The 27,261-nt window shown below is 45.5% G+C and overlaps 1 protein-coding gene across 3 annotated transcripts in view; it reads left to right on the top strand.

Annotated features, from left to right (window-relative positions):
• PPP1R12B (protein phosphatase 1 regulatory subunit 12B) overlaps positions 1-24,487 on the top strand; it is a 254,079-nt gene extending 229,592 nt beyond the window's left edge. For all 3 annotated transcript variants that reach the window (XM_049770622.1, XM_049770621.1, XM_049770623.1), the window contains 6 exons: positions 4,570-4,586; positions 5,727-5,871; positions 7,300-7,404; positions 11,262-11,312; positions 12,847-12,897; positions 23,549-24,487. In XM_049770622.1, coding sequence (XP_049626579.1) covers positions 4,570-4,586; positions 5,727-5,871; positions 7,300-7,404; positions 11,262-11,312; positions 12,847-12,897; positions 23,549-23,635 — 456 coding nt within the window. In that variant the 3' untranslated portion in view covers positions 23,636-24,487. The remainder of the gene's footprint in view (positions 1-4,569; positions 4,587-5,726; positions 5,872-7,299; positions 7,405-11,261; positions 11,313-12,846; positions 12,898-23,548) is intronic.
• The last annotated feature ends 2,774 nt before the right edge of the window (positions 24,488-27,261 follow it).

Raw genomic sequence — 27,261 nt, 5'->3', positions numbered from 1 at the left:
ATCGCTCCTGGATTCGAACCACTGTCTTTTTGCATGTGAGGCAAACGCCCTACCTCCATGCTATCTCTCCAGCCCTTGTTTGAGTCTTCTATGTTGTTATCATGTATCTCTGTGAGTGCTTTATCTCTGTAGCATCTTGGGAACTCATTTCCTTTAAGGATTCTTGGTGGAACCCACTAGTGAACAGTTATCTCTGGCCCGATGGGTTTCTCCATTTTCCCAAATTGCTTCAGACAAGTTTGTTCATCGAACTGGGAGGTTGTGGGGCCTGGCTGCTTGGTGCCTTGGGAGTCTCTGCACAGGCCCCTTCTTCTAGCAGCTCTTTAATTAATCTGGCACTCATTAATGTGGGGTTCATTCTCAGTTACCCATCTATTTGGTATGTCACAGTGTACAGTTTTCCAGGGTTGTACTGTTTTTCAGATTTTGAATCCACCCAGCTAGTGAGTAGGTATGACCAAAAGCCTCTTCATTTCATGTGAGTGGAAGGATGAACACAAAGCATTTTTATATATCAGATTTCTCAAGAGCTGATTACAGCATAGCCTGGAGTATATGTTCTGGATTCAATTCCTGGCACTTCATGATTCCCCCAAGCATCCAGAATGATTCTACAAACTCAGAGAGATAACACAGCAAATAGGGCACTTGCTTTGTACACAGCTATAGAATTAAATTCTCAGGTTCTACAAAACACAGGAAAGATACAGGTCTGGAAGCAAATGTCAAATGTCAATCTAGGAAATAATACACGCGCGCGCGCGCACACACACACACACACACACACACACACGCATGCGCACATGTATGCAGAGGGAGTTTCCACATGTTTGCCCTTTGCTCCTAAGAAGCAGCAAGCTCTGTGGAATCCATAAAAGCAAGAAAATATTTCCCTCAAAATCCAAGTATTTATTCTGAAGGAAGAGAACGCACATGGAGGTGGGACCAGGTGGTCTAAACACCAATTCAATGTGTTACATTCAAAGATTTTTCCAACCAATGAGTAACAAGGCATATACTGAATGAGGTGGGATCAGATAATTTCCACAATCCAATTAATCACACAAACATCCAGTTCTGACTCAAATCTCCAGCACTGTATCAGGTCACCTGAGCACCATCAGATGCAATCTCTGAGCACAGAGACAGGAGAAACCAAACACACCACTGTGTGTGACCCAGAATCCTCTGTCTGACCGCAAAATATATAAGATGGCCCAACTTGAGATCAATTGAGAGAGAATACCTGGGATTGAGGTTTAGGTGTGAACATTTTGAAGAAATGTGTAAGTGAATTCTCAAGAGGGTAATCCCTGATTTAAAAGGCATTCTAGAGGGAAAGCAGCTTTCGAAAGACCCACATCACCCTCCCAGGGCAGCTTTGGATGTGTCACTGGGCCCTGCACTTGTGTGGACTGTCCTGGCTTCCAGGAGCTACTTCAGGTTTCAACAAAACTATCACTGAGCTGCTTGTCAGTCCTCTCTTGGTTCCTTGTTGTGTAAATTATGGTGCCCTTGTTTCTCTTCTTTACTTTACTCCATCCTTTGTCCTTGAGAGCTTTGCTAATCTTTAGCATCTCCAAATAGAAAGTACATACATTATTTGACTGGGTTCTTCTTAAAAAGAAAATAAGGGGTGGGGGGGCAGAGATAGCTCAAATAGCTGAGTGCATCTTTGCACTTGGGAGATTTGGATTTGCTCCCTGGCACTTTTCGGTATGGCCCAGTCCTCCTTCCCTCTCCCCCAGTAAAAAACTGAGATAAAGGAGGTAAGGCACTTGCATGTAGCAAGCACCAATTCAAATCCCTAGCGCCTCATAGGATCCCCATGAGCACAGCCAGGTGTGTGTCACCAAAACAAAACTAGATTAAAGGTGGTGATCTGTGTTTTAAAGACAAATGTAGAGGCCAGATCAATAGCACAGCGATAGGGTGTTTGATTTGCATGTGGCCGACCCAGGACAGACCTCAGTTCTATCCCTGATGTCCCATATGGTCCCCCCCAGCCAGGAGTGATTTCTGAGTGCATAGCTAGGAGTCACCCTTGAGTGTCACTGGGTGTGTCCAAAAAACAAAAACAAACAAAAAAATATAAAAACAAATGTAAAACACAGGCATAAATCCTTTTTATTCACTTGTTTTCAGTGACGGTAGGTAACCAATCTTATAATTTGCATCTATAAAATCTTTTCTTTAGAAAACACAGCATTTTTCACCCAATACTCATCAGATAAGAGGCTAATATCCAAAATATACAAGGCACTGACAGAACTTTACAAGAAAAAAAATCTAATCCCATAAAAAAAAATGGGGAGAAGAAATGAATAGACACTTTGACAAAGAAGAAATTCAAATGTCCAAAAGGCATATGAAAAAAATGCTCCACATCACTAATTACCAGGGAGATGCAAATCAAAACAACTATGAGGTACCATATCACACCACAAAGATTGGCGCACGTCACAAAGAATGGCAATAAGAGTGCTGGTGGGGATGTGGAGAGAAAGGAACTCTTATCCACTGCTGGTTAGAATGCCATCTAGTCCAACCTCTATGGAAAGCAATATGGAGATTCCTCCAAAAGCTGGAAATTGAGCTCCCATACGAACCAGCTATACCTCTCCTAGGGATATACCCTAGGAACACAAACATTCAATACAAAAATTTCTTCCTCACACCTGTATTCATTGTAGCACTATTTGCAATAGCCAGACTCTTGAAACAACCAAGATGCCCTTCAACAGATGAATGGCTAAAGAAACTGTGGTACATATACACAATGGAATATTATGCAGCCATCAGGAGAGATGATGTCATGAAATTTTCATGTACATGGAATCTATTATGCTGAGTGAAATAAGTCAGAGGGAGAGAGATGCAGAATAGTCTCCCTCATCTATGGTTTTTTTTTTGTTTGTTTGTTTTTGTTTTTGTTTTTGGGCCACACCCAGCAGTGCTCAGGAGTTACTCCTGGCTGTCTGCTCAGAAATAGCTCCTGGCAGGCACGGGGGACCATATGGACACCAGGATTCGAACCAACCACCTTTGGTCCTGGATCGGCTGCTTGCAAGGCAAACACCACTGTGCTATCTCTCCGGGCCCTCATCTATGGGTTTTAAGAAAAATAAAAGACATTTTTCTTTTTTTTTTTTGGTTTTTGGGCCACACCTAGCAGTGCTCAGGGGTTACTCCTGGCTGTCTGCTCAGAAATAGCTCCTGGCAGGCACAGGGGACTATATGGGACACCAGGATTCGAACCAACCATCTTAAGTCCTGGATCGGCTGCTTGCAAGGCAAACGCCACTGTGCTATCTCTCCAGGCCCAATAAAAGACATTTTTGCAATCATTCTCAGAGACAAAGAGAGGAGGGCTGGAAGGTCCAGCTCATGACATGAAGCTCACCACAAACAGTGGTGAGTGCAGTTAGAGAAATAACTACACTGAGAACTATCATAACAATGTGAATGAATGAGAGAAGTAGAAAGCCTGTCTACAGTACAGGCAGGGGTGGGGTGGGGAGGAGGCAGATTTGGGACATTGGTGATGGGAATGTTGCACTGCTGAAGGGGGGGGTGTTCTTTACATGACTGAAACCCAACTACAGATATATTTGTAATCAATGTGTTTAAATAAAGATATTAAAAAATATCCTTAAAATGAAAATAATGGTACAAAGGAAGAAATTGGTATTATGCATATGATAAAATGGAAAATATAAAAGAAGACATAGAGAGACAGACAGAATGGGGAAGAGAGAGAGACAGACAGACAAGTAGAAAGAGGAGATAGAGGGAGGGACAGAGAGAGGATCTGTCTTCCATAGACAGAAGGCATGAGGAAAGTCAAGGGGAAACTGGAAACAGTGTTGTTGGAAATGTGTACTGGTAAAATGCTTGTCATTCAACTCAATTATGAACAATTTTGTAACTGAATTCCACAGTGATTCACTAAAACAATTAATTAAAAATTAAAAGCAGGGAGAAAGAAAAAAAAAGAAATCACAGCATTCTTTCTTATTCTAGTCCTTTTTACCTAGATACTAGGCCTTGATATTTTCCTCATCAACCCCCTTCCCCAACCTCTCCTCCTGCTGTTTTCACTAGACAGCAGGAGATAGGCACTGATAGAGTTTTAATATTTGTAATTTGTGGTGCTCATTCAGAGCACATTTAGTAGTTTATGAACTGAAGGAAACTAATAGAATGAAGGCTGAGATCCAGAGAAACTAAATGTTACAGGGAAAGTTGGCCACTTTCTAGAATACAGAAGATGGGCTGTCATAGGGGTGGGTAGTTTATGATCATTTCCAGTTTGCTGGCTGACTGTATTGGTAATGATGCTCTATCATATTCTCAGATCTAGTAAGTCATGGAGTTTACAAACGGTGAGCTGATACTGAGGAGTCTTTAGATAGTCCCTGTAATTATTTCCCTTCTTTGTACTCTAGCTCATGTGAAATTACATTGAGACATTACATTTTCTAAATGTCTATAAATAAATAAAAGTCTATAAATTCATTGCTTGCTAAATGCTGTTTTCTGTTTTTGTTTTTTGTCACCTTTCTCCAGCATGAAAGACTTTCTAGGTAAGCAGATATCAGTTTTATGTGCATGCTTAACACTTGTGAATTTACGTGTGTGTAATGAAATAGCATTCTACGGTTTAATAATCCTTCTCACATCCTTTCCTCCCTTTTAATTTCCACAGCCACCACAATCATTCAGACTTTTATCACCTCCTGCCTAAAATAATTCAATAGCTTTTCAGCTTACCTTCCTATCTCTTTTCTAATTCATTTTGTATTTTTTACATTCTATTGCATGAATTTTTCTGAAGCATCAGGGTACTGGACTGCCAGGCTCTATGCAGGGTGCTAGGAAAAAAAACACAAGTAAGACACCATCCTGCCCTTCAGTTATCCTCACCAAACCTCTGGAGAGGCCATTTTAATCGAATGTACTAAGTGCCAAGGCAGATGTATGGGCAGAGAAAAATCCCAGTCATGAGCATAACTATCCTGATGTGGGATTTTAGATCAAAGAGTAATAAACCCACTGTTCAGGGCTGGGGCATATAGCACAGCAGGGAGTTTGCCTTGCACACGGCTGATCCAAGTTTGCTCTCTGACATCCCATAGGGTCCCCTGAGCCTGCTATGAGTAATTTCTGAGCACAGAGCCAGGCGTAATCTCTGAGTGCCATTGGGTGTGGAAAAAAAAGAAAGAAAGAAACTGTTCAGACCATGTAGTGGGCCCCCTAAAGAGTTTGAGGTGCACAGAATCTACTTGGAATCTCAAAATCCAAGTATTGTTCCTGTGGTGCCATTTCTAGCTCTATTCCACCTTCTCCCATTTCGGCCATGTGTTTCTGATTTATTGACAGCTCATTGGAATCATTTCCCAAGAGTCATTGAGATCCAAGAAACTTGCTTTTCAAAGCGAACTCTTAGGAAAGCTAATTTGAAAAGCTCTAATATATCAGCCAACACCTGGGGCCAAGCCATCAGCATTTCACAGAAGCTCTACTCTTGGCAAATGGGAGTCACTTTTTTTCTTTCTTTTTTGGGGAGTCACTTTTTTAAGCTGGCCTGCTCTGCCTGAGATAGGAGAATGTCCAGAAGGGAATGCTGGGTATTGCTTCTAGCCAGAGCATTTCAGAAAGGAGTAGATGCCTTTTTTCTCATTTCTGTGTTCTCAGTGCCACCTTTCAATTCATCCTCTCACTAGGTTGGAATCTGGAGGTAGTAATGCGACAAGCAGCGATTCCTACAGTGATCGGGCCTCAGCAAGAGCCCGCCGTGAGGCCCGAGAGGCCCGTCTAGCCAGCCTGGCCAGCCGTGTAGAAGAGGACAGCAACAGGGATTATAAAAAAGTAGGGTCTCTCCTCAGTTTCCTGTTCTTGAGTCACAGCACATAAACCACTCAGCCTTTTCTGTGATGTAGAAAACTAGAGGAAAAACAGCTGAACTAATCTGTACTTTTGACGAAGCAGCAACAAAGGCACCAGAGTGACAGAGAGTAACAACAAATTTTTTTCAGATTTCTTTGTTTATGCCACCTCCCTGACAACCAAATCAAGAGCTCTTCAGATAGTACTTTTAGTGCAGTAAATATCTGCCCAGTTATCTAGAGGTGCAGACCAAAAACAGTCAGGATTGAAATTATAAAAGGGGGACATAAAAAGTAATGCTGCATAATGACTCATTTTGAAGTCTCTTATTTGTAAACAACCTACTTTTAATGAAGTTCCATATCAGCCAACCACTTTTTGGTGACAATGATTATAATAGTCTGGATTGAGTGAAAGCTTACATAATTTTACAGTTTATTTTCTTCAGTTCTAACAGTTTGGAGCAGACTTGGAAACCTTCACTTTCAAATACCCAGGACTAGGAGGTTCGGGATCTTTAAGAAATGGTTTATTTTATTACTGTTTTATTAAGTAAAACTTAAATACAATTATATTCACAATAGGTTCAAGAATAATATTAAAGAAAAACTCAAGAATAAATATTTAGGACTGGGGGATAATACTGCAGTTGGGTTCAATCCCCAGTATCACAGTGTCCCCTAAGAACAATCCTGAGACCCCCAAGACCATCTGGTGTGCTGTCTTGGATGTCCCTAGCCTTAGGGTAGCCTGTATCTTTGGCACCCCAGGGCCTGGATAACAACATTCTTGAGTCCTTGCATTGAATTACCAGCCTAGCTATCCAAGAATTGTCAGTGAACCACTTTCCTCCACCCAAGCCTTTTGAACACTGAACACTGCTTTGAAGACCCCTCCCCAAATTCTGTTTTGTTAGGAATTCTATTTGCAAGCAAGAGAAAATGGTGTGATTGCTTCTCCCCTGCCCCTCCTCCCTGCCCCAACAGTGCTGTGTTTGAAACATCACTGAAACTTCATTAGCTTTTCATTTTTTTTCTTTTTTTTGGTTTTTCGGGCCACACCCGTTTGATGCTCATGGGTTACTCCTGGCTAAGTACTCAGAAATTGCCCTGGCTTGGGAGGACCATATGGGACGCTGGGGGATCAAACTGCTGTCCTTCCTTGGCTAGCGCTTGCAAGGCAGACACCTTACCTCTAGCGCCACCTCGCCAGCCCCACTTCATTAGCTTTTAAGCAACAAGAAACATGTTTCCTGATGGTTCTGCTTCCTAGATGAATTCCGTCCTATGCATCCAGCCCACAGGGGTTTAGGGCGGGAGCCTTGGGCATTCTTGTGTGACCAAAGTGCAGGTTCTCGTTCTGGGAACTATGTCTAGTAGGGGGCCCAATTCTTTCTTTCTCCTGCTTCAGCTCTATGAGAGTGCCCTGACTGAAAATCAAAAACTGAAAACGAAACTTCAGGAGGCTCAGCTGGAGCTGGCTGATGTCAAAACCAAGCTGGAGAAGGTGGCTCAGGTGAGTGGGGAGAAGAAAGGAGATGGGTGGAGGGTGGTCAGAGTTGGTCAGAGGAAACTCAGCGTCTTTGTGGGGTCAGAGAAAATACAGGAGAGTAGGACTGGCCTCTGCCAGAATCAGGGAGATGAAGCCTCTTAGATTCTCATTCAATTTAGGATTCAATTAACATTTAAATTCAAGCTGAAAGTTAGGAGCCCCAAGATGGCTTAAAGAACATGCCTTGAGTTTTTACCCTGGCACTGCATGGCCCTACAAGCTCCACTGAGTATAGATATAGATCTCCATTCCTTGCATTTGAAAATTGCTTCTTCCCTTTGTGATTCTTTTTTTTTGTTGTTTGTTTTGTTTTGGTTTGGTTTTGGTTTTTGGGCCACACCCAGCAGTGCTCAGGGATTACTCCTGGCTGTCTGCTCAGAAATAGCTCCTGGCAGGCACATGGGACCATATGGGACACCAGCATTCGAACCAACCACCTTTGGTCCTGGATCAGCTGCTTGCAAGGCAAATGCCGCTGTGCTATCTCTCCGGGCCCCCCTTTGTGATTCTTGATGCTGTTATGAATGATCTGCTTGTTGATAAACTAGCTTCATAGCTATTCTAAACCTAGACATCACAGACAAAGTCCTATCTTGTTCAAGATGTTTAAATTTCATTTACCTGCCCATCTCTTATCCAAGGATAATCAGTAGACACTAATTTTTTAAAAATAGAGTTTACACCTGGTGGGGGTGGGAGACAAACAGTGCCTAGGGTCAAATCCAGCCCCCCCACACACATGCCAGATGCATGTTCTACCACTTGAGCTGTCTCCTCACCTTGACCAGTAAGACACCCTTTAAACCTTTGCAAAGCGGCTACAAACAAAGCTAGAGAAGTAAGTGGTTTGCTTAGATCATAGATTAGATCAATAGGCCAAGTGCTGTTAGAACACAGGATTAAGAAAACAAGGTTTCTGTGCCTAAAGCTCCACTCCTCTTGGCTTAGAAATAAGGAACATCAAAGGACTAGTTGAACCTTTTCCTCTTTTTGCCAGGCCTGATTGAATGAGGTAACATGTTAGACGGTGCTGGTAGTAATAACCTCAACCTTAATGAGACAGACCTGTAGCGAAGGCTAAAGCAAGTGCTATTTGAGGTGCTACTGAGCTAACAGGGAGTCTTACTGAGTGCGTGCCCTCTAAAATGCCTGGGGACTAAGAATCTGAAAGCTGGACTGAGGTACAAATGGCTCTACTGAAAAGAGAGAAATGAAATCCACAGATGACTAGTGGTTATGGCCATTAGATATATTCAAAAGCAAAGACTCAGATACTAGGACTATGGTCTGGACAGAAGGGTGGAGCCAGGAATGGTTAAACCCCTCTGAACATCATGCAGCTTCTCCAAATGGGATGAATAGGGAGTACTCACAATTGGATGATGCTATCACAAATGGGCTCCTGGCAGGGCCCCTCACATACACTCTTTAGAGAAGGGGTTGGTTCATTATGGGTGTCAGTCCCTCTGCCTGCTTCAAAAAGCTGCACTTGGCTCTTCTATGGAATTTCCTAAGACCTGCTGCATTACAGATGACAGCTGGCCTACAAGTGACTTAGTGGAACAAGAGGAGTATGTCTAATCTAAAAGGAAACATACACTTCGTTCTATGCCACGAGGCGGGGAATGGATTAAATAAGCTATAAGGGTTCTCTTGCCCCACCATTACTGGTCAGGTTAAGTATCTTATTCACAGCAGACCTTCAGAAGGGAGCCAAGACTAACTTTCATTCTGAATAGTGCCACCAGTTGGCAATATCTAACAGTACAGATCACTGAGACTGTTTTAATAGGAATTCCAGGAGAGCCAAACATCTGCTCCCCACTCTCTTATACAGGATACCAGGATTCAAACCACCATCCAACCTGGGTCAGCTGCATGCAAGGCAAACATCCTACTGCTGTGCTATCTCTCCAGCCCCTTGCTCCCACTCTCTCTCTTTTTTTTTTTTTCTTTTTTGGTTTATTTGGGCCACACCCGTTTGATGCTCAGGGATTACTCCTGGCTAAGCACTCAGAAATCGCCCCTGGCTTGGGGGAACCATATGGGATGCCGGGGGATCGAATCGAGGTCCTTCCTTGGCTAGCGCTTGCAAGGCAGACACCTTACCTCTAGAGCCACCTCATTGGCCCCACTCCCCACTCTCTTAACCTTTAGGGATTCTCAGCTCTCCCACCATGCTTCAGGGCGATGAGCAACAAGTTGCTGACACCACGTGCACTGAACACCCTGCACAGGCAATCCCAGGCACTGGGGGAAAAGCATCAACTTGCTGGCCAATTGCTTTGTTGGGTGTGTCAGGATATACTTAGTTATGCCAAAATCATTGACATTCAAAAGAAATAGTGGTGCTATCAACCAAGTTTCTGCTAGTTACCAAAATTGGAGTTTCGGGCAGGATAGTGGAGAGAGGTGAGTGTCAGCCTCACACATTTGTATGGAGATAGTTACCACTTGGACACACAGATACATAATGTTTTTACATAAAAGAGCCTCCCAGACTCTAAGGGGGTTAAGGTGTTATATTTAAAAAAAAAAAAAAGGAAAGGGGAAAATCTTTTTGAAAAGAAAAAGAAATATTTGTTCTTTGTGCAAATAAACAAGAACTGGCTACAATTGCGTTGTTTGAGAGAAAATAGTGCAGTTACAGTTTCTTTGCTTCTCGGGTGTAGGGAGGCAAGTGTGAGGATGTAACAATCACAGAATCTCCTCTGCCTGTGTCCTTCCTCCCCTAGAGATGGTAAAGTCAAGACCTTCAGATTAGAAGGACCAGGCGTGATCAGAAATATTAGTTTTAGTGGCTGGAGCGATAGCATAGCGGTGTGGTGTTTGCCTTGCATGCGGCCAATCCAGGATGGACCTTGGTTTGATCCCCAGTGTCCTATATGGTCTCCCAAGCCAAGAGCGATTTCTGAGCACATAGCCTGAGAGTCACCAGGTGTAGCCTCCCCCACCCCTTCCAAAAAAAAAAAAAAGAAATACTAGTTTTATTATTAGTTCTGGCTAATTATTTTTAAGATTGTGGGGAACAGGGAGAAGCTTCTAAAGAGGACAAGAATAATTTCTGCATTGATTAGATGTTTGTTCACAGTATCAAGCAAAATAAAAATTATCACCCTGACTTGCTCTCTCAAGCCCTGGTTTTCCCCTCAGATACATACATGTTCCTCTCTTCCTCTCCCCTCAAGCCTTTCTAAGTAAATTTTATTCAAAAGCTACCTTGTATCACTAAAAAAAAATGAACAATAATTGCCTCATATAAATTCAATGTCTGTCGAACAACAGGAAATTTGCCCAGTTCTATAATATAACGGCCAAAGGAACTTTGCCTCATTCCTGTTTTCTGTTAAAGATTTATTGCCTAAAATTTTTCTAGTTTCTTGCTTTGGTGGCTGATTCTTATTTTTAACTCCTCTGCCAAAATGATTTTGAAAGCCAAGAAGCTGAGTGCCATGGGGCTTAGGCACTCCAGCTCTGGAGTCTTTTAAAGAAGAAAAGCACATACATCCAGTGGGTCAGGACCATGAAAACCCAGAGAGCCTCTGATGTGTGCTGTGAATAATTGCTGAGAGTCTTTTCAATTTTAGGAAATATGCTACAATCGTCCCTTCCCCAATAGGGATCCTACAACCTCAAAGAAGGGATGATGTTAGGCTAGTGCTCAGCCCGTTTGCTCACAGCTCCATTAAAATGGAAATCCAGAACCCCCCATGATGGATTTCTGGGTGTCTACTGATGAAACCAAGCTAGACGAGGCTTTCTGCTGTCCCTGAGACCACTAGCAACAAGAAGTAACGACTGCTTGTTCTTATTTGCTCCAGCAGAAACAAGAGAAGTCCTCTGACCGATCTATGCTGGAGGTGGAGAAACGGGTTTGTATCCCATCTCTTTCCCCACTTCTTTCTGAGATTGTCTGACTTTGTTGTTTGTGTTAACAGGAAAAGTTCATCTTAAGAAGGCAGGAGTTCTGCCACATTCCATTCCCAGCTTAATAAGAAATTCTTTCAGTCTGACTTGGGACATCATTCTGATTGCTATTCCTTTGGCTTCCTCACTCTGTGCGTACATGTTTTCCAGACTTAGGGTGGGAAGGCCCTGGAGGCCATCCACCCCACAGGGTTCTGCCTGCAGATCCAACTGCACTGTGTCAGGGCTGCAGAGATAGTGCAATAGAAGGCCTGGGGTGGGGGGGGCAGTGCTTGTCTTGCATATGGCAGACCCAAATTTGATCTCCGACTACCATATGGTCCCCCAAATCTGCTAGGTGAGTGAGCCCTGAATACAGAGTCAGGAATAAGATCTGAGTACCACTGGATGTGGCACAAAAACAAAAATAAAACTGCATGCAAGTATACACACACACACACACACACACACACACACACACACACACACACACACACACACTGTGCAGCATCACAAACTCCTACAGACCCAGGTTCAAGGTGACTCAGAGCCTTGAACTGGGTGAGTGCTCTCAGCAGGATCCTGAGCTATATGTGCAGCTTTTATAATCTGAAGTCTGACAAAGCCTCACTCTCTGGCTGCAGGGAGGGGTTCCAGGTTTCCCACCACCTCAGCTGCACTCAGAATACTCTTGGAATATGAATTTCTTGGATTGAGAAAACCCAGATTTAAAGATAAACCCTAACTCTGATCTGATCCTAAGGATAAGGTTTGTTCTTCTATTATTGTCTGTTCAATTTAGACAGCAGCTAAGTGTTATGGTTTTTTTGTTTTTGTTTTTGTTTTTTTTTTTAGCCTAACAAAATATCTTTCCTAGATCACATAATCTAAGACTTCACTGACTTTGGGTTTTTCTGTGATAGCATGAAAAGCAGAGTTGGTCCCTAGATACTGTTGTCTACTTAATGATCTGCTCTCTGTCATCAGAGAAGCAGGTCCCTTGGAATTTGGAGAGTAGCATACTTAAAGATTATGATGCCTTTTTAATTTATTAATAGACAGCACTGGCTCTCCTCACTTGCAGTCATTTGAAATTCCTTGAAATCATCCACTTCCTCAGAATATCTCTGCATGCAGGGCCTGTTCTTATTTTGTCAGCCTATTAGCAAGTTGCTTCCCCATATATTTTATAAGAGGCTGAAAGGAGATTTTGATGATGTGACTCTTTTTTAAGTTGGAGGAACACATCTGGCAACACTCAGGAGACAGCCTCAGTTCTCACGTGCAAAGCTGGCTTTGCAACCCTTTGAGCCATTCCCCACCCCTCCCTGGTGTGTTTAGGCAGTGACATAGCTCCATCCTGCACAGAGTCAGGTCAGCAGGCTGAAAAGAGCCCCCTGTTCCCCCAGGCCAGCCCTGCCTGAGACTGGGTCCTGCAGGGACAGGGTCCTTCTCCTTGCTGTACTGGAAATGGCTAACAGTCTTATTGTTCTCCGACAGGAGAGGCGAGCCTTGGAGCGGAAAATGTCTGAGATGGAGGAAGAAATGAAGGTATGGAGATTCCCTTTTTCTCTTTGTCTGGCTCTTCTCCAAATGCCCGCCAGGTTTTGCTTCCCCTCCAGATTTCACTACCTGCCTCCTGCCTCAGGAGAGGAGAAAATGTGGAAAGAAATTAGCACCTTCCTTGGGCATGGCCGAACCTTTCAGTTCATACATATCCCCTTTGTCTTCAAGCTCTTCCAGGCACAAAGGCTGTCTGGTTCAGAGATAAAACACTTGAATTCACTTTGAAATGAAATTTATTTGTTTTCTCAGCCCTGGCATCACCTTCCAGGGACTCAAAGAAAAGCCTAACACAAGTGCCCCAGCTCCGGGCCCTAAGTAGGGCTCTGGAGAAGCCTGTGCTAGCCAGAGTCTCCATCTGGTCTGCATCTCCTCCCTTTACTGGAAGGAACAGTTGAAGTCATTCTGCAGCAGAATAGAGATCAATTCTTATTGATTTCCTGCCCCGGGACATTTCCCTGCAGTATCCGGTCACACACAGCACTCACCCTTCAGAATAAACTCATGCCACCATCTAGAGTGGCTTCCCTCACCAAGACCTAAAGTGACCATCACCCCCACTAGCCACTTCATTAGGGCAATTCAGGGTGCTGAGAATTGGCAGTGTGCCCAGAGGGGTCAGATGACTGCTGTAGAGGGAGAAAGAGCTGCAGGAGCAGGAAGCTGATCAGAGCAGCCACTGGATCTAACTCAGGGCAGCTGAGCCTCTGGTGCCTGATTCATGTGCTCACATAACTCAGCCCAGCTAAGCTTTTCTGCCTTGTCCATATATCCAGTAGCTCACTGGCTGTATGACAGGGAGTGTGCAGCTAGGGAAACTCAGGTTCTGCCTGTGCGCCAGGAGCATGAGGGGAGCTATGTGAGCAATTGGCCCTAAAAGCACCTTGTGCACATTTAGAGAGACTGTTGGTAACCTGAAAAGGTAGCCTAAAATGGTTGGTGATTTTCTCTCTATCTCTCTCTCTTTCTCTCTCTCTCTCACCCTCCTTCTTTCCCTCCTTCCCTCCCTCTCACTCTCTCTCTCATTCAGAACCTCATAGATGAAAGTTTCCACAAGAACAGTGCTTACTGATTACTCTTTCTAATTCTAGAATGAAGATGTGCACAGCCCTCCCCTTGCAATTCCTTTTGTCACTGTACTGAGGAGGCACCTGGTCACATTCACCCAAATTTCAAGTAATACCTACTTATATCTCAAACAGTGACATTTTTTCTTTCAAACTGATTCTGAACCGAAGGTAGAAATTGTAAGTAGTTAGTCATCCTGAGACAATAGGAATGATATGACCTGACACTGTTCACTGCTCCATCACTTTCTCCTATGGGAACACTGAGGAGGCCAAGCCATTCCTGATGAATGAGTAACTCAGCTCTTCGTTGCATTGGGCGGTTCTACTACAGTCATTTCAGAAAGCTTTTGAACTCCACCCTCTGTGCTCTCTTTTTTTTTTTTTTTTTTTTTTTTTTTTTTTTTTTTTTTTTTGGTTTTTGGGCCACACCCGGTAACGCTCAGGGGTTACTCCTGGCTATGCGCTCAGAAGTCGCTCCTGGCTTGGGGGACCATATGGGACGCCGGGGGATCGAACCGCGGTCCGTCTCCTAGGCTAGCGCAGGTAAGGCAGGCACCTTACCTCCAGCGCCACCGCCCGGCCCCTCTGTGCTCTCTTTTTAGCAGTCCACAAAGGAGCTCCTTAAGAAGTGGCCTGGGACCAGAGTAGCACCTCAGTGGTAGAGCACTTGTCTTGCATGTGTAAGGCCCTGGGTTCAGTGCCCAGCAGCTTATGGTCCCCTGAGCACCACCAGGAATATACCAAACTATAGCTCCCGAGCACAGTTAGCTGTTGAAAAAAAAAAAAAAAAAAAATATATATATATATATATATATATATATATATAGAGAGAGAGAGAGAGAGAGAGAGAGAGAGAGAGAGAGAGAGAGAACCTGAAGGCTGATCAGAAGACCCACACATACAAAGACCTAGATAAGACCCAAAAGTGGAGCCCAAGAGACTCTTCCTTTTTCCCCATTGCAATTCCCAGGCAGTGAGTTGGAAGCTCCAACAGCCTCAGTTCTGTGAATGAGGACCTAAACTAGGTCACATGTTTCCTTTCCTTGGTAGGGAGGCAGGAACCCAGGAATCCTGAGTCACACAAAAGGTGGAACCAGGTCAAGACTGTTCACCCAGACCTGATACAAAATTTTAATTTTGTTTTTTATTGTGAATTACAAAATTATTCATGATTGAGTTTCAAGCATACAATGTTCCAACATGCTTCTGCCACCAGTGTCCACTTCCCTCTACCAATGTGCCCAGTTTTCTTGCCACCAGCTCCCTAAGTCCATGACAAGCGCTTTATTTCCCACACTTTGTGCATGTTGGTGTATAGTCCTGTTGCTGATAGGGTGTCATGCATCTTACTTTATTTTTTTCAGCACCCCTCCTCCTCCAGAGTGATCTCATTCTTGTCTTAGTATTTCCTTCCCTTTCCTGTCCCTCCCTCCCCCCACTGGCAAGATCCCTCCAGAAGACTCATGTTCTTCATTTATATCATCTTTGGGCACTTGTTATTCCCCCTACTCGTTACCTTTATAAGGAAATTATCTCTCTTATATGTGGGCAGCTTTCTTATTTAAAAGTTTACCCATTAGGGCCCGGAGAGATAGCACAGCGGCATTTGCCTTGCAAGCAGCCGATCCAGGACCAAAAGTGGTTGGTTCGAATCCCGGTGTCCCATATGGTCCCCTGTGCCTGCCAGGAGGTATTTCTGAGCAGACAGCCAGGAGTAACCTGAGCACCGCTGGGTGTGGCCCCCCCCCAAAAAAAAGTTTACCCATTAGTGGAGCCAGAGCAGTGGTGCAGTTGCATGGCGTTTGCCTTCCATGTGGCTGACCTAGGAAGGACCACAGTTTGATCCTCCGCTGTTCCATATGGTCCTCCAAGCCAGGAGCAATTTCTGAGCACATAGCCAGGAGTAACCCCTGAGTGTCACTGAGTGTGCCGCCCCCGAAAATAAAGTCTACTGATTTGATCTGTTGCCAGACACAGAATCAAATGGAAAAGAGCTCACAGAGTCTAAAGCACCTTGAATACATTTGCACAAGTTCAAATCCACTGCTGGGTTCTGAAAGTCCAGTTCCCCCTGGGGGACTTAGGGGAGGACCACCAGAACCTCTTCAACCATTACCAATTTTATGTTTATGTTGTATATGCTTTGGAGGAGAAAACTTCAAATATACAAATAGTCATAAAGATAGATATACTAATAGTCAGAAAACTGGTGTGACTGGCCCAGGAGGAGTTTAAGAAAATATGTGCTTGGGGGAGCACAATGGGTACAATGGGTAGGGTGCTTGCCTTGCATGTAGCCAACCTAAGTTTGATGCTGGTATCTCATTTGGTCCCTGGAAAACCACCAGAAATGATTCCTGAGTGCAGAGCCCCTGAGCATTGCCAAGAGCAATCCCTGAGTGCATGCCTGCCCTGCTTTGCAACCTACTCTGCTCTATTCTTCTTTCCATCTCCTTCCTATGCCTCTATTCCAGTACTGCTTCCTAGAAAACATTCTCTCTCTCCTCTCTCATTCTCTCTCTAGCTCACTCTCGCTCTCTCTCTTAATAATATCCAAATTCTTCCAGCTCAATCTGCCTGTACTCACATGTTAGACTGAGTCATTTTCATAATGAAGTCTTTAATATTATTCCCTAGAAGGCAAGAGCTTCTTAATATAATGACAAAGATGTGTTGAAAGATTTGATTCAATGTCAACACCAGTGAAGGGTGAGAACCAGGGACTTTCCATTGATTCTGCTCATTGTCCCTGCCCATCATTTTAATCTGCCCACTCTCCCCCCCACCCCCGTGGTCATATGGCCCATCCATGAGCTGGGGCACCTGCCCTGAGCCTGCAGTGACCCTGGCGACAGCCGGGCTGCCCTGCATTTTTTCCAAGGTGCTCATCCTACCTCTGGGCAAGGAGATTCTGCAGTCTGTCTACCTGTTTCCTTTTCTGCTGTTTTCCCTGTCATACTACCTTCCATTTTCTCACTGTTTCACTCCCCAGCAAAAGTAACACCACTAACTTTTCATTTCTATCCTTCTCACCCACGTAGGCCTTTTTGTAGTCATTATAACCCAACTGATTGTACATCTTCATCTGTGGATTTCCATTTACCTACTAAATCATTTTCCTCCTCCCAAAGAGCTGTTGGTCTCAGTTACAGGTATGGAAACTCCTTAGGAAGAACAAATAACAGGGAGCAGAGCTGTGATGAAAGTCCACTTATGGGATGGGAGGTACTTAGGAAAATATCTATGGACCAGTTATTCTGTTTTCTTTGCATCTCAGAGAGATAATTAAGATTGGATTAGCATATTAGTTCAACCAGTTCCATTACTGGTGAACATGGATGATTTCTCCAACTTTGGCACTTGGCTCTGATTTCCAGAGCATGAGTGTGTCTGTCAAAACCTTCCCACAGACCCTAGTCCACTTGAACTTGTACAGAGAGAGCGAAGCTAGCTGTAAACCTAGCAAGGCAGGTCTAGATAGAGTAGTAGCAGTACCTAGATCCTGCTTTATGGCTGAGCAAAGAGCTGGTGGGCTAACAACGCTTCCGGCCAAGCAAGCTAAAGGTTGCTGTTGCTGCTTATTTCTCTTGTGGCGTGTGTCACTTCAGCCTTCTACACCGTCCATGCTTCCTACAGACTCTAAACCCACAGAGCCCTCTTCGATCTTCCTCATTTGGTTTTAAGCAATAAAAGTAAATGAGGTAAGAGATGGACCCAGAAAGAAAACAAGTGGGACTAGGAGGAGGGTGTGAGGACTGAGAGGAGAGGGGAGAGGGTGCAGCTGGATTTCAGAGTTGAGGTGCATGAGGAGGAGGGGGAGGAAGAGGAAGAGGAAGAACCCCCAAGGCTGTGGTTCAGCTGTGGTAATTGAGTTCAGAAGGCTCCAGCCACGGGTGGGTTGTCGTCACCAAAGCAATCCAGATGTGCTTTCTGGGAGTCTGGTGGCTCCATTCCTACGGCTGACCTTAAGTACAATTAGGCCTTAGCCAGGATTTGGAGACACAGCCCCCACCTTCACCCCACTCTCCACCACCCCTCCCCCATTACTCCTGCCTTCCTCATTTCCTTTCTTGCATGAACTAAAAAACAAAAACCAAAAGTCACGCGATTTCTTTGTCCTCCTTTTATCTCCTCTGGTCTGTCTTGTCTGTCTTGTCTGTCTGTGTCCTCCATGTTCTACTCTACAGAACCTCCACCAGCTAAAACAGATTCAAACCTTGAAGCAGATGAACGAGCAGCTGCAGGCTGAGAACAGGGCCCTGACCCGAGTTGTGGCCAGACTCATGGCGTCCATCGAGTCTTCGGAAAACCAAGAGCTCTAGTTCTTGCCCCTCTTCTCCACCTCACTTCCCTTCTCCACCACTCCAGGCATGTTCACTCTTCTTACTGGTCCCTGCCACTCTGAGCTCACCCCCTCCAACAGAAGTGCCCTAGGCAGGTTCCAGTAAAGGTTGGTCATTTAGTGCTGTGAGGAGCAGGACTGGGACCGAAGCAGGGCCTATGAGCCTAGAATGGAAAGGGAATGGGGTTACCCAGGCCTGACGTGGCCGTCTTTTTGGGAAGTTCCCCACGTCACTTCCACTTTGGGATACTGAACCTGGATAGTTCACTTGGCTGCATCCTATGTGTGAACACTTCCTTTCAACAGGATCACTGCGAAACTAAGACCACTCTTTGCAGCACTCCAAGTGCAAGCTGGTACCCTGGGCCCCAACTTGGAGCTGATGGTGGATCCCAAATTGAGGTTGGCTTAGGTGTAACCAGGGGCAAGTTTCTCCATGCTGGTCAAGTGTCAGGAACACTTGGGATGAATAACAGGGAGAGTAGCTTGATCTTCCTCAGGCCAGCGGTCTGGATTGAGACCCAGGCCTTCAGAACTATTCCAAATTCCCCTGTTGAGTTTTTGGTGGAAGCAGGTTTCAGAACCAGGACTCTTTAAATAGATCCCCATCAGAACAAACTTCCTAGTCCTGCCCACATGCTGAAGTGAGAGACAGAAACTAAGTCTAGAGCTATTTCCAATGACTCCACTAGCAGCAAATTTAGTGTCATCCCTCTATTTGAGTCAATTGGACGTGTGCTTATGACTTTCTTTCTGCAGCAATCCTAGGGGACTTTGTTCCTTCCCTATACAGTCACTGCTGTCTCGGGGAGTGGGGGTAACTTCCCTCCCTATGTTCTTTCCCTACCTCCTCAGTGCTCAGATCCACCTGGGGACTGTGAGATGCAGTCTGGCTATTCAAATGAGACCCTATCACCTCCCACTGTAAGGCCTGCCTCATGGGGCCAGTTTTGCAAAGAAGATGGCAGGTAATAGAGCAGAAAGCAAGAATTTGTTTTCAACTGAGAACAAATAAACAAGAAAACCAGCCAGTGTGTGATCACCTGGAACATTTCCTCGGATGTGGCTCTGAAAGAGACTCTCAAACACTTTTATTTCCCCTCCCTGAGATTGTATGAGGGGTCACCACGACCAGTAGCTTCACTCTGAAGTGATGTTTTCATTTGCTGCAGTAATCTAATTAGTCCAGACTGAGGCCTGTTCTTTAAAGCTGCCTATTAGCATGTGCCTTCAGGGTCAGCAGCTAACACTCACCAGATCTGAGCACCCAGACTGTAAGCCAGGCTGAGCTCATACCCTGCTGTTCTCAGGAGCAAAGATTGAAAGGGAAGTGCTAGCATGGCCTAATGCCAGCTCTTGCTATCCCTGCCACTGAGTTTCCATCCAAACTCAGTGCTTGAGCTCAGCCACAAGATTCATGGGTGAGCCAGAGACCCCAAAAGATATCTTGGTTATTTTTAGTTCCCTCTTTATGATAGTAAAGCAGAGAGCAAGACTCAGTCTCTTCCTTCCAAGGGTCAGGAACTTTCATCAGTTACTATGCCCAGTACTTAGAGGCTCTTTCTCACTCCTTAGCACTATCCTTTTAGGTATGGGAAAAAGCTCAGTCACAGATCAAGTAATTTGCTCTCAGTAAGAGGAAGTGGTCCAACCAGAATTCAAACCAAATATGTCAAGTTCCAGCCCCCAAGCCCTTAACCACTGTGCTGTGAGCTGCCCGCGTGTTTGGCATGCAGTCTGGCCATTTGTTAGGCTGAAACATACAAGAAGACTCTGCAGGATGGATAACTGCAAGATCTTTCCTTGTTGTCTGGCCTCCTTGAGGAAAGCCATTGCCTACAACAGATTAGCAAACCAATGTGACCTTCTAAAATGGTCCACGAACCATATGCACATAGTTGGGTAGCAGAGCTCAAAAAAAATACTTCATGACACTGGAAAAGGACATGGATTCAAATTTCAGTGTCCAAATATGCAAGTTTATTGGCACTAGGCCATGCTCATTTGTTTGCATATTATCATAAGGTACATTATGTGCAGAAGTAGGCTTGGAAAATTGCAGACACCCCAGGGTTTGCAAACCATCAGATATTTACTATCTAGCCTCTTATAGGGAAAAGAAAAACAACTGAGCCCTACTAGAAGGATGAGATAATTAAGCCAAACAGTGTGGTCAGGAGAATGTGCCCTACTGGCTTGTTTTTGTTTTTCCTTTTGGCTTTTAATAACCCCCTAGAGAAAGCCTGTTTTCTCTGTGTAATACAAGTCATGGCCAGTGGTCTCTAGGTGGGAAACTCCTTCCCACTTCCCAAATATTCCCACGGAGGCAGCTCCGTCTGTGTCTCCAGCACCCTCTGCCCGGCCGTGACCTGGGGTCTGCTGCTCAGAGCACAATCCTCTCTATCGTTTAGAAGACTAAACAATATTTGAGAAAAGGCTCATTTTATCTACACAAAGTACCTGAACCCCAAACACTACACTGGAAATTTATAAATAAGCCAGCTGAGATCTGGAGAGTTAGAGTCATAAAGCTTCGTTAAGCCTCAGACTTGTACATCCACAGCTGTTCTCATTTAATCATTTTTATTTGGTCGAATATCAGATAACAGTGCTCATTTCCTCCTCTCTTCGTGAGAGTTAAGCTTTTGAATCTTTTTTGCCAGCCCTGGTCTCTGCATTCCACTTCTTGTACTTTTTGACACTCCCTTAAGATGTCAATTTGTAGCATGTTGCAGCTAGAAAATGCCTTGCCCAATTTTTTTTTCAAACAATTGAGGTTTTAATGTGGAAATAAATCAAGACTCAATGAGTTATTTGTACTTTTTCTTTTCTTTTTTTTCTCTAAGGGCAGCTAAGTTCTGACTTGATAAACTGCTGGAGAAATGCAATCCATTGCCATATAAAGGTTCCCCCCTTGCTTATAGAATCCAGTTTTGGAATATCAGAAATCCCTGGTCAGCACACTGCAGGCTCGAGGGTGTGGGTGAGGGGCACCTTGGGGGAGGGTGGGGAAGCAACATGAAACCCTCTGGAGCTAGTTTTCCTAATAATCTTGAAATGAATTTCTGAGCACTCATTTCTGGTTATCGGGACCACGGTCCTAAACACAATAGAGCATCCAGAACCACTTTTTAGGTCGAAAGTAGGAGAGGCTTGGATTAAAGAACTTAAATGATGTTTTTATATTTTCTGGGCAAATACTTGTATCATCGTCTCTGGCTTGCTTCTCTGTTTCCCCACATTTGGGCAGAGTTTTTTGAAGCAATAGCAGTACTCTGCATCACAAGTACATTATGTTTGGCAATACATCTCTTACATCTCTCTCTTTTTTTTTTTTTTTTTAACAAACCCGAGTTACTCCTGGCTCTGTACTCAGGAATTACTCCTGGTGGTGGGGGTCAGGGAACCATATGGGATGCTGGGGATCACATCCAGGCAAGCCATGTGCAAGGCAAACTCCCTTCCCACTGTGTTATCACTCTGGCCTCTCAGCATACCTTTGACCTCCTGGGGCCACCCAGAACCCCTGTTTTGTGAAGGTACAGGGAAGGGATTGTCCTTACTTAGCTACAGGATGGAAACCAATGAAGCAATCTGCTAAGCATGATACAGATCCTTAAGGGCAATGAAAATGCTGGAATTCTAGTTCTTAGACTTCTGGTGTCACCTGCCCCTAGCACCTGTGTACTGACAGGAGGATCTTTGAATTCTACCACACATGAGTTCAATGCCAGCCTTGCTCATTACAGGCTGGAGCACTGGTCTCACTAGGAAGTTCTTCAGGTGCTCATTTGTAGACATCAGGATGTTCATCACAGACTCGGGAAGAACACTGGGAGGGAGAAGCCTGGGCCTCCTAGGGTGCAGACACAGAAATATTGGTCTTGTTCAGCCTGTCTTCCAGGAGAGCCAGATGGGGAGAGATTGTCCAATACAGTATATTCATCCCTGGATGGTTATACCAGAGCCAGTGCTGGGAGTAAGCTCCCTAGTAACATCAGAGCCTAGGATCTCTTCTAGTGGGGATACCTCCTACTCCAGGGGTCACATGGATTTGAATGACTGATCTGTCTCGGGAATCTGCTTTCACAGTACTCTTGCTGAAGGGCACTTGCCCTCAACCCTAAATCTTTCTGCTGCCATCGGGTCCCACATGCACTGTCCCCCATCCACATCCCACAGGAAATTTTCAAGAACACAAAGACTCTGGAATCCAGGCTTGGAGCTACGGGTTTTTTCTTTGTTTTTGTTTGTTTTTTTGTTTATTTGGGGGGTTTGGGGGAGTTTTTTTGTGTTAGTTTTTGTTGTTTTGGGGCCTCACCCGGCAGTGCTCAGGGGTTACTCCTGGCTCTGTGCTCAGAGATCACACTTGGCAGGCTCGGAGGACCATATAAGATGCTGGGAATCAAATCCAGGTTGTCAGCATGCACGGCAAACACCCTACAGCTGTGCTATAGCTCCGGCCCCTTGCTTTTTCCTTTGTGGAGATAATATTTGTATAATGGCCTAAGATGTCAAAACTGATCCAACTGGAATGACATCTCTTCCCAAACACACACTAGTTCCTAGAATTACCCTCTTATTCCCTGGAAGTTCTGATAAAGGGCCTGTAACCCTAAGTAATACCACCAGGAAGAACCTGTGAACCAGTCTGGCTGTGTCTTGGCTCTGGTAGCAGCTTCTGTAGCTCCCGAGGTTTGGGCATCTTGAAGTAAAGAGGGTTAGCATAACGGCAGTGGGTTCGAAGGAGCCCTGATGCCAGCTTGGGTGGCCAGTGAACCACTGTGCTGTCATTCCACCTTACTCATGTGCGTGTGGAGCACCTCCCTCTGTTGACACCCTTCCCTCCAAGAGTCCTTTTGGGATCTTCCGTGTATCTTCATCAGCTGACTAAGCTCAGCAGACTTGCTAGTCTAGAAGTGAGTTCCAGAGCAACAGTTGCACACAGGTCCTGCTAGAGTGAAAGGACACACAGCAGAGCAGGGTATCACAACAGAAAGAAAGACTTGCTCTGTCAACTAGTCCAAAAGACGATGGACAAGAGTCTTCCCAGGTATGAATGTTCCTCGCTCGACCCATGGGGCTATTGGAGGGCTTTTTGCACTGGGAGATGGGGTACATGGCATAAGCTATATCAGGAGGCCCCACTCACTGGCCTGGCCTGGCCTGTTGGCGTGAGGGGACAGGATCAGGTCAGGTTCTAATATTGTTCCCTCTTCCATTACAGGTTTTAACAGAACTGAAGTCTGACAATGAGAGGCTGAAAGATGAAAATGGTGCCCTCATCAGAGTCATCAGCAAACTCTCCAAATAGACAAGCCCGGGATTACAGGGGGTGTGGAGAACAACACTCACACCCCCTACCCCCTCCCAGCCATTGCCTTCCCACCCCAGGAAGTGAAGGTGTTGGTGGCAGGCCCCTCCGCTCAGCCCACCAGGCACCTCCTCTGCTCTGCCCATCGTCTCTGCACCCTCTGTGCTCAGCTCATCTTCACAGAAGCATGATCGTGATCATTCAGCCATTCAGCCTTTAGGAGGCAGCCTCAGGACTGCCCCAGGGTCAGCCGTGGCCCCTGCTTCCCGCTGCTCAGTTCCTTGTGTGTGATGGATGGGTCAGACATGTAAGGCCTCTCCCCAAACTAGCACCCACTGTCTTAGCACTGACCCGTGTCCCTTATCCCACCAGGGTAGATAAGCCTGGTGGCCACTGCAGGGCCTGTCTGGGAGGCCAAGAGTAGTCACAGACTGTGGAACAGAGGGTGGGCAGCTCCTTAGGGCATGTTGCTAGTTGATTCCAAAGGGCCAGTGATGGTACAGCAAGGGTCTCTGTCTCTCTTCACCTCTCAGGAACTGACTTTTCTCCAACTGCTGGTGGTGGTATTTGCTCAACAGCCCAGAAATAGCCCTGGCTCATTTTAACCCCTTTTCCCTTCCTTCACCCCTCCCCAGGTCTCAGGTGATCTTGGCTTTTCCTCCCTTTTCTGTTCAGCTTCTCTTCCCTGGAAAGCCAGACTGCCTGGACTCTCTCCCACTCATCCCACCTTCTATCCCCAAAACCCTGCAAACTGGTTTTCTGGATTGGGAAGTCCAGGCTCTGAATAGTGGCCTTTTGCCCGCCCTCTTTTGACCTCATATTCTCTTAAAGAATAAGGATGATGTCATTGCAGGAGGGGATGGCAGAGTGGGAAGACATATGGGCATATGAAATAGAATGACCAAGGGCATCCAAGAGCTGGCCAGTGACCGCCCACTACATTGTGGAAGAGGTGATGAGTTCAGTTATTCCAGCAGTGAGATTGAAGGGTGAGACATTTGTTTTCTTAGAAACAAACAGGTGAAATGACTTCCAATAGGAAATTGAAAGGGATGAAATATTTTCAACTCATTGATGAAGAGTCCCAGAACCCTACGTAGAGTTACAAGGGCTAAAGACCATGTAGCCCAGTTTTTCATGGTGGGTCACAACAGACCTACACACACATTGTCTGCTGAAGCTTTGAGCCCCAGCCACATGCCGTCAAGTGTCATGACTTTTATTCAAAGGCTGGTCAACTGCAGTACCAGAAAAGCTTTTCTAATATGAGCAAGCAAAGCCTGTGGCTTCATCCACAAGTCCAGGTACAACTTTAAGTGACAGAGCTTGACACCGTTTTTCTGCCAGGGCCATTTGGATATTTATAACATCATTTGCTGGTGTTCAAATACAGTTGACAGACCACAGGCAGCTGAGAAGCATCCGAGCCTGTTGTGTTAGAACATGGGTTCTCAAGGCCTTCCACAGCTCCCTGGCCAGCATCCCCAGCTCTGTTTTATAACAGCAGCCCTTCTCATGGCTGAGGACTTTCACAGTGTTTAGTTGATGCTTTCCAAGTTCTTTAGCCTCTCCTCACATGGTCTGACTTGTGCCTGTCTACACCATGCTCATGCCTCTACTCCCCATTGTCCTCGAGCCAAAATCAGTTGTTTCAAATATGCCCCTACCTGGACAGTTTACTCTGTCAGCACAAAATACTTAGCCTGTTAGTATTTAATGATATCCTAACAGTAATACTGAGTCACATTCTTATTAGAGGAATCTTACCCCTTGTTGGTTAGGCTTGAGTATAAAGGTCACTTTATTCTTCATCATTTAGAGTCACCAGTGCTTTGAGCCATCCATTCTCCAACATAAAACTACCTCTGTCCAGTTTTCCTTACTGCCCTGTACTTGTGCACGACCCTCTGAAATACCCTGTAAGCTGGAAGGTAGGTTCGGATCTGGGACAGGGAATGGATCTCTTCTGGCAGAGCCCATGTGTGGCCGTTTCTGGAGGAGCCACTCTGCAGGGGGTGTTGTGTGGTGATGCACATTGTAAGCCTGTTCTCGGGGACTGCATAGGCAGGGGCAGAGGCTGGTCGCTTCCACTGTCCCATCTCCGTTATTCTGTGTGTCAGGAGATCCACCACAACCCTGATGTGGGGGACCTGGGTGGTTGCTGCCTCTTTCTCAGGAAAAGAAAATTGGATTCTTAGGAAGCATCTTGAGCCCCTTCCATCTCACACCAGGGAACAAGGCACTGACACTGGCATTTGCCTTTGGGAAGGGGGCTGGGATTCTGCAGTCTTGCTTGGCTTGTCCCGACCCACCTGTGGCTTCAATCCCATCCTTTCCTAGCACAGCTCTTTCCTGCCAGAAAGTTATCCCCATGATGAAATGTCTCTGTGCTTTCCAATCTCAGGAACTCACAGAAGAGTAAACCCACTCAGTGGTTTCAGGCTCTCTGTCTGCAGCTCATTGTATTGGATAGTCTGGCTTCCAGTCTCCCTTCACACCTATACTGTAAGCCTCACAGTCTCTGCACTTGGGGTGCCAGATTCGGTGCTCACCCTATCTTGTGCTACATGGTCAGGCATCTGAGTCAGTCTCTTGTACAGTTGTTGGGACTCGCAAGATAGACCTTGGCAATTTTAGGCTCAGCCGGATGACTTAAAAGTCTCCATATTAGGGGCCGGAGAGATAGCATGGAGGTAAGGCGTTTGCCTCTCATGCAGGAGGTCATCGGTTCGAATCCCGGCGTCCCATATATGGTCCTCCCGTGTCTGCCAGGAGCAATTTCTGAGCCTGGAGCCAGGAATAACCCCTGAGCACTGCCGGGTGTGACCCAAAAACCACAAAAAAAAAAAAAAAAAAAGTCTCCATATTAAATATCAGAAGAGGAAGGAGGGGTACAGCTTTACCCTCTGTTCTCATTAATATTTTCCAAATCAAGCCACAGCCTTTGGGAGTAGCTATGTGGCTACAGTACAGCCAATTCAGCCACTTGTCCCCTAAGAGTTACCCTTTACCAGACATCTCAAAGACATCATGACCCCTTGCCCCATACTGGCCTTTAGTACAAATATTGGGGTGTTGCTCTAGGTTGTTCGGGGCAATCTGGCTACTTCCTAGATCATCCAGATCGCTGCTCCCTTGCCAGTCTCCCAGCTCCTGGCGGGGAGGGGGGGAACAGTGATGGGTGTCCGAGGCCACTATCAGGGTGACTTACGTGTCTGACTGGGGTCATTTTCTTCTTCCCTCATCCTAAATAAAACTGTGATCCAGCCGGAGAGATAGCATAGAGGTAGGGCATTTGCCCTGCATGCAGGACAGTGGTTCAAATCCCGGCATCCCATATAGTCCCCTGAGCCTGCCAGGAGCAATTTCGGAGCATAGAGCCAGGAGTATCCCCTGAGCGTAGCCGGGTGTACCCAAAAAACAAAAAGAAAAAAGACAAAACTGTGATCCTATTAAACAATTCACTCAAAGTAAGAATGTCCACCCCCACCCCAACTCCTAGTCTGCAGGTTCCCTGCCCTCCTCCCCTCAGCTCCTGCCCATTTTGGGAACTGCTGATTTGGCATGAGCCTTCAGTGATCCGGAGATGAGAATAGAAGGAATCCACAAAGACCTGGCTTAGTCTC

Source organism: Suncus etruscus, chromosome 3 (genome assembly GCF_024139225.1).
Source record: "Suncus etruscus isolate mSunEtr1 chromosome 3, mSunEtr1.pri.cur, whole genome shotgun sequence".
NCBI lineage: Eukaryota > Metazoa > Chordata > Mammalia > Eulipotyphla > Soricidae > Suncus > Suncus etruscus.
The sequence above is the reverse complement of the archived record's forward strand: the minus strand, read 5'-3'. Positions and strand labels throughout refer to the sequence as shown.